The 13786-nt window shown below is 39.9% G+C and overlaps 1 protein-coding gene across 6 annotated transcripts in view; it reads left to right on the forward strand.

The window, feature by feature from the left end:
• cdk11b (cyclin dependent kinase 11B) overlaps positions 1-11610 on the forward strand; it is a 28662-nt gene extending 17052 nt beyond the window's left edge. For all 6 annotated transcript variants that reach the window (XM_088332144.1, XM_088332141.1, XM_088332142.1 and 3 more), the window contains exons 11-20: positions 751-962; positions 2232-2322; positions 2400-2521; positions 3545-3650; positions 3733-3854; positions 3957-4064; positions 4411-4527; positions 4718-4866; positions 7560-7749; positions 11176-11610. In XM_088332144.1, coding sequence (XP_088188270.1) covers positions 751-962; positions 2232-2322; positions 2400-2521; positions 3545-3650; positions 3733-3854; positions 3957-4064; positions 4411-4527; positions 4718-4866; positions 7560-7749; positions 11176-11268 — 1310 coding nt within the window. In that variant the 3' untranslated portion in view covers positions 11269-11610. The remainder of the gene's footprint in view (positions 1-750; positions 963-2231; positions 2323-2399; positions 2522-3544; positions 3651-3732; positions 3855-3956; positions 4065-4410; positions 4528-4717; positions 4867-7559; positions 7750-11175) is intronic.
• The last annotated feature ends 2176 nt before the right edge of the window (positions 11611-13786 follow it).

Raw genomic sequence — 13786 nt, forward strand, 5'->3', positions numbered from 1 at the left:
GTTCGTTCTAAAAAAGAATTTGTACACATATAAAAAAAGAATTAGAACAGACTGATTGACATGTTTAGCACATCCTCGTAACAGGTGATTCATTGCCATCTTCTTCATGAAAGGGAGATTTGTCCTTTAACATTTCCCCTATTTCCTCTACCACACTGTTATTTTCTTCCTCCGACAACAGTACTTCATCTCCAAAGAGGTCCTCCAGTAATGTTAGGCACCGCTCAGGTCAGTGTCAGAGCTCAAATTGAACTGAGTGAATGAAAAGTTGTCTTTACTTACCTTTTTTTGATGTCATATTGGTGTATAGACATAAAGTGAGGCGCGGTTGAAGGATGTGAGCAGTGCACACATCATCTCCACTTTCTGCACCTACACTGGCACAACAACAAAACACTACACTTAAGATATAGCTCAGTATTAAACACACGTGAAATGAACTGACAATATTGACTTGATTTTTGGAAAGATAATGAAGGCTTGGCATTAACACCACTAGTTTGACAAGTAGCATGCCTGGACATTAGCCTGAAGGGAATGACAACATTATCTCAAATCAAATCTGTGTGAACATAAGAAACAACTTTAATCGCTATAATTTAATGTAATATCTTTCAAAATAGCGTTGCACGATTCATTTCTGCAGAGCGGGTCACATATTGCTAAAGATGCAATTGTCTTTCGCAAGGGTTAGGGTGCTTTATTTGAATTCAATTCAATATGCTTCTTTTGTTTAAATTGATCAAATAGTACCAGAATCCCGCTTCGACCATGACACAGAAGAAAGTGGTGAAGAAATGGAGGATGAAGAGGAAGAAGACGCTGGGGATGGCGACCCTACACCTGTGTCACAGACTCATTCTCGCTCCCCCACGCCGGAAGGAAATTATATCCCCGACTCCCCCCCGATTTCACCGGTGGAGATCAAGAAGGAACTGCCGAAGTATTTGCCTGCTTTACAGGTAAGTATCGACACGTCATGGGACTATTCATTTGTTTTCATTCTCTCGGCAAAATATATTACTAAAATGTTACACTTGAGTAGCCCATTGACTTTCAACTTACCGTATTTTCACGACTATAAGGTGCACCTAAAAGCATTTTTTTTTTTTCAAAAGCTGACCATGCGCCTTATACAGTGCGCCTTATATATGGATCAATATTGAGTTGCAAGGTCTCGCAACTAAGACAAGCACCCGCTGACTAGATTTTCCCCCGTAGGCCATGTAGTCCGCGGTGTATGCTAGGATTTATACACCGTTTCATTTCAATTCAAATGTTTCAATCATCATTTGAATTGGTCACTATTGGCTAAAGTTATTCGGAGGTAATGAAGTCGGGTCCTTTTTGGCATCAACAGGCTTTCATAGGCAAAAGCGGGGTAAAACAAAGCCTGCAATTGGCTGAAAAAGATGTGAATCACTGTTTGGTTGCTCTACGGCCTGAAGAAATAATTTTTTACTAGTCTGTATTTGTAAACAGGAATTATGGGGCTAAACAGACTGGTAGCAACGTCCATCGATGCAGAGATCACTGGGCATATTTTTTCGTTTTTTCTGCATTATTGCGTGTTTTGGAGTATGTAAATATTTTACACGGTTGGATTTACTACACTCACGGATTTAAGAGGACCATGGTTGCTTATTATTATTGATGTGATGGCTGCAAGACAATTTTGGTTAGCTACTGGCTTTTTATTTTCCCAGTATGTTGTTTCAGACTGATTTTGAGGTTTTTGTGACGAATGTATTTTTCAATTAAATTCAAATTGTTTAATTTTAAATGGCATTTCTTGAATGCCAAGAGATTAACCTTCCTAATGGGTGCGCCTCATAACCCAGTGCGCCTTATAGTTGTGAAAATACGGTATATTAAACTGGCTGTAGGGAGTCTATTTCAAACAAAACTCAAAATGTTACATGTTGCCTATTTTAAGCAACCATAAAACCTTACCCTATGTGAAATGATCTGCATTCATATAGCGCTTTTCAAGTCAATGACTTCCCAAAGCACTTTACATTGTGCTTCACATTTCCCAATAGCGGCCGTATTTATAAATGTTTCATTGCTACTGCAAAATGCGAAACACTTGTTTGAAATGTATACTTGCAATGCCGTAACCTTAAAGTATTTTCATCAAGAACAGAGAAAAGTACTAAAAAGCAAAAATAGAGCATGTGTGACCACTCATCCGGACGTGTCCGTAATTTGAATAATCATGTGTTTTTAAGGGTTGTCGCAGTGTGGAGGAATTCCAATGTCTGAACCGGATCGAGGAGGGCACATACGGTGTGGTGTACCGAGCCAAAGATAAAAAGACCGGTAAACGACATCAACTGAATTGGGCCCACCATTATTATGGTGAGATGTGTAAATTGAAGCTTCACCTTTTTTGACAGATGAAATCGTGGCACTTAAAAGGCTCAAGATGGAGAAGGAGAAGGAAGGCTTCCCCATCACCTCACTGCGAGAAATCAATACGATATTGAAAGCTCAGCACCCCAACATTGTCACAGTGAGGGTGAGAATTTTCCTCTTGTTTTATTAAAGAAAAAGATTCAGCAATGTATTTTTTCCCATAGTCTAAACACAGCGATATTGCGTTTGTGAAATCTAAGTATAATAGCAAAATAAATGACTTGATTTTATTTTATTTGCAAGGATTAGTGAGTGAACGGGGGAGAAAGCATGACTTTGGTCACGCTGATTGGCACACTGGCACTGTCGGACAAAGAAACGTAACCACAGAACACATGATGAGTGTTTTGCATGTAAACACAGCCACAGGACAATAATACGATGGCGTGATGTTGCGGCGGCAAAGTCCGCAACTGCCTAAAAGTGTGGTGATAAGAATGGCTACTGAAGATAAATGACAGCACAAATTGCCCTATTGAACATAACATTGGTGACAAGCGTGGAGCTTCCACTCTCGCCCCTTCCTCCATTTCCCGCCCTGCCCAGCAATCTGCCAGTCCCGTGGCCCCGCTTGTCAGGATCTTTTGAAACTGTTATTGAAGCTATCGGGCTATTTGATGAAATGCTAATCCATAGCCTGTGCAGTGAGGGCCAACACATCTTTTGAAGCCTCGGACATACCAGGAAATTTGCAGACCGTATTGCATATCCCTCCAAGACACTTCGCCGCTCTACAGAGTTGTGGTGCGGCGGTAGAGTCCTCTTCCGGCTGCGTTGACAGCGGCTCGGTGAGTCGAACCACCATTACTTTGCTGACCTATGGGTCTTAGCCACCCTCTGCAGGTTCGCTGATTTGGAGGACGAGACGAGCACACGACCTACCTTATACGTTGGCACAAGCTCTTTTTATTACCAGACGACAAGTGACAAATTTAAAAAAAAATGCGAGCGAGAATCCAGGCCCAGCCGGAGCCCGAGTAAACGATTGACATTTAGGGCCCAGGCCCAAGATCTTAGCTCTACTCTTATTCCGTAAAAGCAATATTCATTGTAATACAATATTGGGGCTGAATTATAAACTGAAAATACAAAAAAATGGGTTGTATTCACTTTTCATGTATCGTAGGAAATAGTCGTTGGAAGCAACATGGACAAGATTTATATTGTGATGAACTACGTTGAACATGACCTTAAAAGTCTCATGGAAACAATGAAGCAGCCTTTCCTGCCAGGTGATAAATCATTTTGTTGATTTTCAAAAATGCATCCTACAGTTGTTACCTGCTAAAACGTCCCGCTTCAACTGTGTTGCAGGAGAAGTCAAGACACTGATGATTCAGCTGCTTCGAGGAGTCCGTCATCTCCATGATAACTGGATTCTTCACCGGGACCTGAAGACTTCCAACTTGCTCCTTAGTCACAAAGGCATCCTTAAGGTATTTTTACCTTGAATGAGGTATAAAGCACAGTTTTGTTAGATAAAAAAACTAGGATATATTTTATGCACTATATTTTATGCACTTATTGACTTCCTTTAGGTGGGTGACTTTGGTTTAGCTCGTGAATACGGCTCCCCCCTGAAGCCCTACACTCCTGTCGTGGTGACTTTGTGGTACAGGTCACCCGAGCTGCTGCTCGGAGCCAAGGTAAAAGCAGGTTTAAAGCGACCACTTGCATGACAACCACTCACACCGCAATGCAAAGTCAACTGCTCCTTTAAGCAAGGGATCATGTTTTCACCACTGATGTTTTTACCCCCAGAGTTTATTTCCAAATAACAAACCAACATCTGCAAATTACTTAGCTTATGGAAAGCTAATTTTGACTTTTACGCAAGATGATTTACACGCGAAAATGGTCCAGCGGTTGTCACAGCACATCCACTTTCACAGGCGAGACAGGCCGAGGTCAAACTTTGCCAAGCAGACTGTCTGTGTTATTTTCTTCTTTTTTTTATGGACTGCCTCTGTGTTTTTTTTCTCTTTCCTGCAGGAGTACTCCACAGCTGTTGACATGTGGTCTGTCGGCTGCATATTTGGAGAGCTCCTTACCCAGAAACCTCTTTTTCCTGGAAAATCAGAAATCGACCAAATCAATAAAATTTTCAAGGTAAAGCTCTAATTTCTCATCATTGTTAAATTGTTTGAAATAAGACAATTTTGCAACAACGTGTCAAGGTAGTTGAACTCATGGTGTAGTTCCACGACTAAACGTTAGGGGGGCCAATAATATTGACCCCCAGGGAGGGAACCAAGAAGGTCAACCTAAAGGAGCAATGTGTTGTTTGTATGGTCTTCAGGATCTGGGGTCACCCAGTGAGAAAATCTGGCCAGGCTACAATGAACTGCCTGCTGTGAAGAAGATGTCTTTCACAGAATATCCATACAATAACCTGCGAAAGCGCTTTGGTGCACTGCTCTCAGACCAGGGCTTTGACTTAATGAACAAGTGAGTTGTTTTGTTTTCTCCCTTACATATGGTATGGAACACAACCTGCACTTTCTCTCGCTGTGTAAGGGACGTCTATTGGGCCAAATCTCATAAAAATATCACCTATGTTTTACAACTGGGGACAGGAAGGTATGGGTCGTGACTCAGATTTCCATTTTTGCTGAATACATCTGGGTCAGAGATCAGAGCCATAGTAATCTCTGTGACTTTACAATGTTTTAAGCCAAAGTAACACAGTTAGAAATCTGTTGAGTTCAAAATATAGAGGGCAAAATTTCAGTGACTTTTAACAACCACGGTATTACATCAACAAACCCTGTTTTGGCTTTAAGTCTCTAAGGATTCCTATTTATGGACACTCATTAAACAATCTATGTTCACTGTTGAGACTATTTATGATTAAAAACCCACAGAACAAAAAGTGAATACCCGAAAACGCCAACCAAACACTCAGACGAATTGGATTGGGTTAACAGTATGGGTGGTTGGATCTCTGCACACATACCGCACTCCCCTAAATATTTCCTTATCCTTGTCGTTTGCAGTATTTCGTGACATTTTTTTTTTTTTACAAAAGAACTCTGCTTCCACCTGTTTTTGAAACCGCTATTTACAACAAAAATCAAAAGTCAAAATGAGGGTGATGTCCAGAAATTGAAAATATTCTACTTGCTGACGTTATCTTCTGGCTTAATTCACCATTGCAGCCTTTGTCAAATGGCTTGTTTATTTTAATTTCTTAGATGTGCTCGAAAAACTTTTATTCATTCATTTATTTATTTAAATCTTTGGGGTTCAGATCGCCACTTGGACTATATTTGAAACAATCCTTTTCTTAATTTTGAATTCTAGACTTAAAAAAGCAAACATGAGCACTCTTGCAAAATCACTCTTCTCCACGCCTCCTTCCCTCCAGTGTAATGCGTTCGGCAGCCTGAACACTGAAAGTCAGATACAATCAGCTAGGCGGGGTGGAATTTTTTATAAAGGCTCTTTGAACTCAGTTGAGCTTTGTCAACACATTTTATAGAAAAAAAAATCAACTTATTAGCGACAACTTAAATACAAACCCCACCTCTAAGTAACTGCCAGAGAAAAACAAATTTTAGTTGCATATTTCTTAAAATGTGACAAAGATGAATATCATTTCATATATTTTATCAAATCATTTTAAAATAAATGATGTGGCTAAAAAAAAAACCTTCCATTTCCCAAAACCTGTTTTGCAAGATGAGTTGAGTTGATGGTGTTTTAGTTGTTGTACCATAATCAAACGTGAGCCACAGGCAAATTTCAAACAGATACAATCAGCGGAATCTAACAAAAAAAAATATTCGCCTCAATGCATTCTGACGCTGCTCTTTCCTTCCGTGGCTCCAGAATTTTTTAATTTTTTTTAATTTAATCCGCTTTGTGCTTTTCTGGCCGCCTCGCTTAAAACATGACAACAGAAGCGGGCTAGTGTTTTATCAGAAGGTCTTGGCTCCAGCCTCCTGTTCTGTTCCGCAGACACACTACCATGGTGACGCTCCAAACTCCCTGGAAATGTTTGTGTAAACATTTGTTTGATAAGGGACCTTTTGGCCTTGAGAGCTATGCATCTGGGAAGTTTTATTATTGCTCATCTGCAAATTGTAAATGGGACTTTGCTTATTTTAGAGAACCTTTTCCACCCACAGAGTCCTTGTGACCTGTAACAGACAGACCAGAACAGTGCAGTCTGAGGATCTTGGTTCATTCAAAGTTTTTGGCCCCCATCCAGCTGTTTAAAGGCAGCCAGGCGAGATTCAGACCATGTAAGGCTGTTAGTAAAAAAATTACAGTTCTTGTTTGAAAACATCAGACAGAACTGCTGAAAAAATATTAAAAGGTATATGTTGGCAACTCAATCTGTTTGCACTGTAGCACTCTTGTTCGTGCAAGCTTTTCAAGTCTAAGAAACTCTGATTTAGGGAGTTGGGTTCAATCACACGTTAAATGTTCAAGTGTAAAGGTGCGATGTGTGGTTTGAAGTGTCCTTTAAAGGTTTAACAAAACATTTTTTTCTATAAAGTATGTGTTAGCAATACCCAACTGAGTTCCAAGACATTGGAAAGAAAAATACATCAATGGAAATAGGAAAAAATTAAAGAAAAAAAGTCAGAAAAAGTAAGGGGAAAGAAAACAAGAAAAAATGTAAAAAGCTACGGGAAAAACAAAGAAAAAAGAAAAAGGGAAGTAAAGAAAAAAACAAAGAAAAAGTAGAAAAAAAGAAGCAAAAAGCTAAGGAAAAAAACAAGAAGAAAAAAAGGAATAAGAAAAGAAAAAAGCGATTAAAATAAGAAAAAAACAAAGAGGAAAACACAGTTTTGGGGGTTCCCGTTTCTTCAGTATTTACCAATAATAGTGTAAAAATCTGCAGAATAGTTCAGCTCTTAATGTCACAAACAATGTTTCGACTATCTTCCTGGCATTTATACAACCAAATAACTTCCGACCTGAGTGACTCCCTTAAGAATGTAAACTAAAAGAAAAAAAATCTCCAGCATAGGAAAATGCTTTCTTCTGCATGTTCTACCGCGACGACTGGAGGTTTAGGCATGTTTCTCAAGGTTTCTGCGTAAATGTCACAAGTCATTATGCTTCCTGCTTCATGCTTCTTGCTTTGGTGATTCTCTACCCCTATGACGTAACTGATAATGTTCTTCCAGGTTCCTCACTTACTGCCCCAGTAAAAGGATCTTGTGTGACGAGGGTCTCAAGCATGAGTACTTCCGCGAGACACCGCTGCCCATCGACCCGTCCATGTTCCCCACGTGGCCGGCTAAGAGCGAGCAACAGCGGGTAAAGAGAGGCACTAGCCCTCGGCCACCTGAGGGAGGCCTCGGCTACAGTCAACTGGTAAGGCTATTAAGTTCCTCTTTCTCCATGACATAAAGCTAGTACATTTTCCGAAGGCTGCCTGTGTTAAATAGATTAAAGAGCAACAAGCCTCTGCTTTGTGTCTGCTGAGTCTCTTCCCGTGTTTTCCATGATGCGAAGCCTGGTGCTCCTAATGTTTTTTGCAGCGCTATTACCCACTACGAAGTTCATTTTCCAATATAATCACTACTGTACCTTTTGTAATAACTGCCACCGAAGTATATCTTATATCCAATATTTTCCAGAAAACAAGGTGCACAGAAAAACTCCAATTTGGCCAGAAATTGCAAAGGGCGCCCTATGACCCCATGTGCCTTATATACCGTAGAATACGGAGGATAAGATTGGAAATGCATACAGCAGTAATTAGTATGTGTTACAATACATCATTTTGAGAAATTATTAATTAGAACATTGCAAAACATTGTATGCAACAGGAATCGAACCCGACTAGTGGCAGTGGGAGTCTTGACACAGTAACACTAGACCACCTGGAGTACAAAAGACATATGACAAGGCATTGAACTTTATCTCAATATCATACTATTTTTACTCACAGTGCCACAACACAGATTTGCACAGTACATTCTTATAGGTTAAACTGTCCCTCCACTACTTCACCAATGGATGTTAGAGAATGGAGAAAACAGAAGGTCTTTTAATAAATGATATTAATAATAACAGTTATGATATAACAAGAGCAACAATAACACAAAGTTAATCATTTATTTTTATTTTAATTTACTTTTATTGTCATTCTTGTGCCCATGCACACAGAACTAAATGTCGATTCTTCTGACCCGCACAGTTAAACTGTAGCGGGCCAATGCAGCCGCAGCCGAACAGGGCGCCGCCACTTTAGACCTAACTGCTGTGTTGGGAGTCATTAGGTGACCAAACCCCCCAATTCCAACCCTTAATACTGAGCGCCAAGCAGGGAGGCAATGAGTACTAATGTTGTAAGTCTTAGGTATGACTCGGCTTGAAGCAGCGACCTCCCAGTCTCGGAGCGGGCGCCCTACCCACAAGGCCAGTTCTAGACGCACTCGTATCACTCATACCCGATTTTCTTCATCCTTGTATTCCGCCAGGAATGTTTTTTTGTATTTAAATTTGAACAAGTGAATAGATGGACAGCGTTTGATCTTGTCTTGCAAACCGTTCCAGAGCTTGACTCCACACACATACTTCTCCTGGTGGTTCTCACCTTTGGGATCATGAATTCACTACAGCCCCTCAAGTTATAATTTCCTTCTTTTCAAATGAATAATTTATGGATGTTTTCTGGCACTATGTTTTTGTTGACCTTAAATAGCAGTTGTGCAGTGAAAGATTTTACTAAATCATCTAATTTTAATAGTTTGGACTACAGGAATAAGATTATACCTGGCCAAAACAGATTACCATATGTTGGATATGTGAAATATAAATAAGAGCGCAAAATCTACCATATTTTATACCAAGGGGAGACTTTTTTGCATGGACTGTCTACTTAAAGGGAAGCCACAGGTCCTCAGGGCTCAGGTAAATACCATTAATGGCCTGCCTTAAGAAAATACTGCAACCCAAACTGTGCAAACTGTTATTTACGTCACTTTTTGATCAAGTGGCAAAATGAATGCCTTTGAAAAAAACAGTGTACAGTTCCGCACACAAAAAGAGAATTGTAGGTGCGAAAGCCCCTGTTTTAAGCTCCTCCTATAGTGCCCTTTTTGAAAATATTTTTTTAAATAATTATTAAACGGTTCCCTTGAGTCAATGATTACTGACCAGATGTATTTTTTCTTCACATAAATCATATAATGGGAAATAAAAACACTGAAGAGCTCAATTATAGTGTTCTGCTTTTCAATTCTGTCCTTTTTAAAGCATTTCAGCAGAGAGCAAAGTTTGTTACAGGCACAACTGGACAATTTTTCATAGGGGTGGCCCGTGTTAAACGGCAAACTCTTTGTAGCTGGTTCTATTTCTGTATTTAACACTACACAGGGTGCACTGCTAGATGTGGCGCGGGTGCCCTCTGCTCACAACTGCACAGAGCAAGCAAGTGTGTGTATTTGGAACTTCAGCGGGAATACAATTAAGTTTGGTTGTGGTTTATCTAAGTATTGATTAAAAAGTAAAACACGCAGATAAAAGTTGTCAAGTTCGTATTTCAGCTTTACCCACTTGCAAACACTCGATTCATTAATCCTCAATTTTCTCGGTTTCCATTATTTTTCGCGTTGTGTAGAAATTAAAACACCATGGCGGAGGAAAGAACGGAAAGCATTTAATGGAGGGAAAGTGAGGTTTTGGATTTAATTCATAATTGTGGGTACATCTCCTTTCATCTTTTGGTAGGACAATCACTTTCAAATCGCTGGATTCGCCGTTAGCATCCATGAGTACTTCCCCAAACAATTGACGCATTGCGTGTGACGTCATGTGTCCTCTTCTGCACCAGCGGGACACTTATCGTGTTTGCACAGGAGACGCATAAAAGTTACAGGAGATCGCATACAAGCTGCATTCAGTAGGAAATGTGAACAATCTCACAAAAACATCAGATTTCAATCAGAAATCGGAATTGAGCTTTAAGCGTAAAAGTTTGAACCTAGCCTTATATACATGCCCACACCTCACTTTTGAGTGATGATGCCCACACTTTACCCTTTAGAGCCTTATAGTGCCCTCATCTAGGTCCACCGCTTTACATGACGCACAAAGCACACTGCACGATTTGAGGACGGTAAAACACACTCCCTTTTATCATGAATGCCTCATGTGTGTAACAAACAGCAAAGACTTTGATAAGACTGCCTTGTGGTATCAAATTTCAGTTCTTTCGGCACATTTAAATTATTTATACATTAAATTTACAATTTTATCCTGGAATTTTGAGCAGCAAGGCGGCGCAGTGGTTAGCGCGTGTGCGTCACAGTTCTGAGGTCGTGGGAACCTCGTGCGTGGGTTCAAATCCAGCTACCTGTTGTGCGGAGTTTGTATGTTCTCCCCGTGCTTGCGTGGGTTTCCTTCGGGTTTTCTCCCACATTCCAAAGACATGCATTTGAGGTGAATTGGCCGGTCCAAATTGTCCCTAGGTGTGACTGAGCGAGTGTGAGTTGTCTGTGTGCCCTGCGATTGGCTGGCAACCAGTTCAGGGTGTCCCCTGCCCACTGCCCGGAGATGGCTGGGATGGGCTCCAGCCCCCCGCGACCCTAAAAAGGGTAAGCGGTACAGCTGATGAGATGAGATCTTGGAATTTTGCATGTATGCAAAAATGTGTATTTTCCCTCCGAAAGCACTCGCCCCAGAAATTTCAGTTCCAACCACTGGTGATGAATTTTTATGTTAACTATTAAGCTGTTTAAGCGTATCGGTTTATCATGGGTTGTTTTTTTTCCTTGTGTCATACTTTTGCAGGGGGACGACGACCTTAAAGACACGGGCTTTCACCTTACCACAAGTAATCAGGGAGCATCTGCAGTTGGTCCCGGATTTAGCCTAAAATTCTGAGTATGGACTTCTGCCACTGGACTGAACTGCAAGGACGATTGCTATGTGATCAAGGAAATTGTTGATGGGGACTTTCCCACAGCAAGAATGGTGGCTTTGACCTGCTCCAAAACAGTCCTAATCTTCAAATGTGATACCAGGTGTCATTTAGGGTTTTTAGAAGATTGACTATTATTTACACTTTTGTTTTGTTTTTTAATGTGGTTCTAGTTTCATGAACAGTGGCAATGGCGCTACTGTTGTTTGGAATGTTTTGGAATTTAACGACTCAAAACCGTTTGCTCAAATGATAAAGAGCTATTTTTTACAAGTAATAAAAAAAAATCAAACAGTTTTCTCTAATTGAGTTCCATGCTTTGCAAACTTAATGATGTAGGGGCCGGCACGTTGCACACCCCCACAAATATTTTTGCGATATGTTTTTCATATATAGGGTACCCTGGACGGAAAGGCACAAAAATTACAGTTAGAGCTAGGGTTGCATTCATATAAATAAATTAAATAAAAACAACTTAATTTCATAGAATATTAACATTATAACATCTGGTTTTACCACTTAAATTTAAAAAATTCCCTCATAAATGGTTACTGTGCAGTCCTGACTCCAAATTATCTCCTATTTCACCAACTAGACAGCTAGTTAACTACGTCCTGAATTACTTTTCTTTTTTTAGTTGCTGTTTATTCGGACAATGGTCTCAACTGTTACTTTTATAAGGTTGCCATTAAACTAAAAGTACAAATAGTCTTGTTAGTTGCCTAACTACAGATAACTCTAAGCTAAGAAATGCTCAAAATAATTCAGACAAGGGTAAGTAAGTAAGTTGAAAATGTTGCCATAAAGAAAAATCTTAATTTAAGTATTCACAATATGTTTCCTACTTACGGACAATTAGACAAAAGAGGATTTGCAATAAGCATTTGAAAGTTGGCGTTTCTTAAGCTTCTGTCGAACTTCTGCGCTTCTATTTTGTTTTCATTTAGCCACAAATATTTAACACCTTCACCTTAAAAGGGCACTCAAGACCACTCTATATGTTCCTGAAAGGCAGACAGGGATCAGAATTTTCCGCGGATCCGCAGATTTCCGCTGTTTTTGAACCCCAAAGGTCATTCCCGTAAATCGTCTAAATTCGATGAGAAAATATTTTGGGGGGGGTGAGGTATGATACGTGACTGTTTCATCACCCCAAGTTAGCAGTTAGAGATCGCGAGAAAAATCGGCAAAAAGAAGCGCAGCGCATTAGATCTATAACACACAATGTGGTTTAGCTAACAAATAGATCGACTCCTACCATTGGTCGATAGGTTCGCTGATAACCAATCAGCGGAGCTTTTGTTCAGAGCATTGGCTTTCTCAAACATGGCGCTCCTTCCGGTCTTTTCAAACGGTGAAATGAGTGTTTGAAAAAGTAAATATGAAAATACTAAGAAAAGAAGATGAGGCTTTTGTCTCCGAGATTGATAAAGGAATCAAGAATAAATTTAAGTGGTCATGGCTGGAGAAGACTGTCACAGTAAACGTTAAAATCGGCGCAAAGATCGAGGAAGTTACAGAAACTTTGAGCCAGTTCATCGCAAAGTGTGATGTTCCAGGGAAAGCAAAGTGTCTATACTGTGTCGATCTGATCAATTATGGTACGCGAGGTTGTGTGGCACTGATCGATCATGCTAAAATGAACAAGCACAAAGCAAAAAATAGCTTGCCGGCGATCAAATTATGCACTCGGATCCGCATTTAAAATCGGCAGTGAAACTAACAGTAACGCCACCGGTTCAACATTATTGGCCGTTCCAAATCCTTCCACTTCAAATACTAGCAGCAGTCAACCACTGGTTCCCCTGTGTGACAGAAAATCCCAATCTGAGGTATTTATAAATCTATTTATTTATGAAATGATTTTATCTTTTGTGTTTATACAATATTTAGAACAGGATAAACAAAATTTAAAATTTGTTATAAACATTATTAAAATAATTTTTTTGTATCATCATGATCATGTTCAATATTACAAATGCTTTTAATGTCAATATATTATTTTTTTAATTTATATATATATATATGTATATATATATATATATATATATATATATATATATATATAATACATGGTTTCTGTTTTGTTGGATTTAATTCATTTTAGTGCAATTTTCACATAGCAAATAAGATAAATGCTGTTGGCTTCAGGGGGGCTTCGCCCCCATGAGCCCCCACCGGGCTCCGCCCTGGACCTGGCCGGGGCCTGCGGCCCCTGGACCCTGGCTATTTCAGCTGAAAATGAAAACTCCATTCTGATCCCTGGGCAGAACAGTTACCGTACGTGGTATCATTTAATTGTTACTCTGCATTTTAATTGTATCCACTGTATTTCCCAGTATATATGGTGCACTGGATTGCAAGGTACATTTTTAAATTTTACATGGAGATGATGTCTGAGGCGGGCAAGCAGTTGATGCTCCTTAAGCTGATGGTCCCCTGGGAGGACTGGGCAGATGTTGAGGAAGAGGGCAAAGTACG

The sequence above is a fragment of the Urocampus carinirostris genome, chromosome 3 (assembly GCF_059441175.1).
Source record: "Urocampus carinirostris isolate Australia breed hairy pipefish chromosome 3, RoL_Ucar_1.0, whole genome shotgun sequence".
NCBI lineage: Eukaryota > Metazoa > Chordata > Actinopteri > Syngnathiformes > Syngnathidae > Urocampus > Urocampus carinirostris.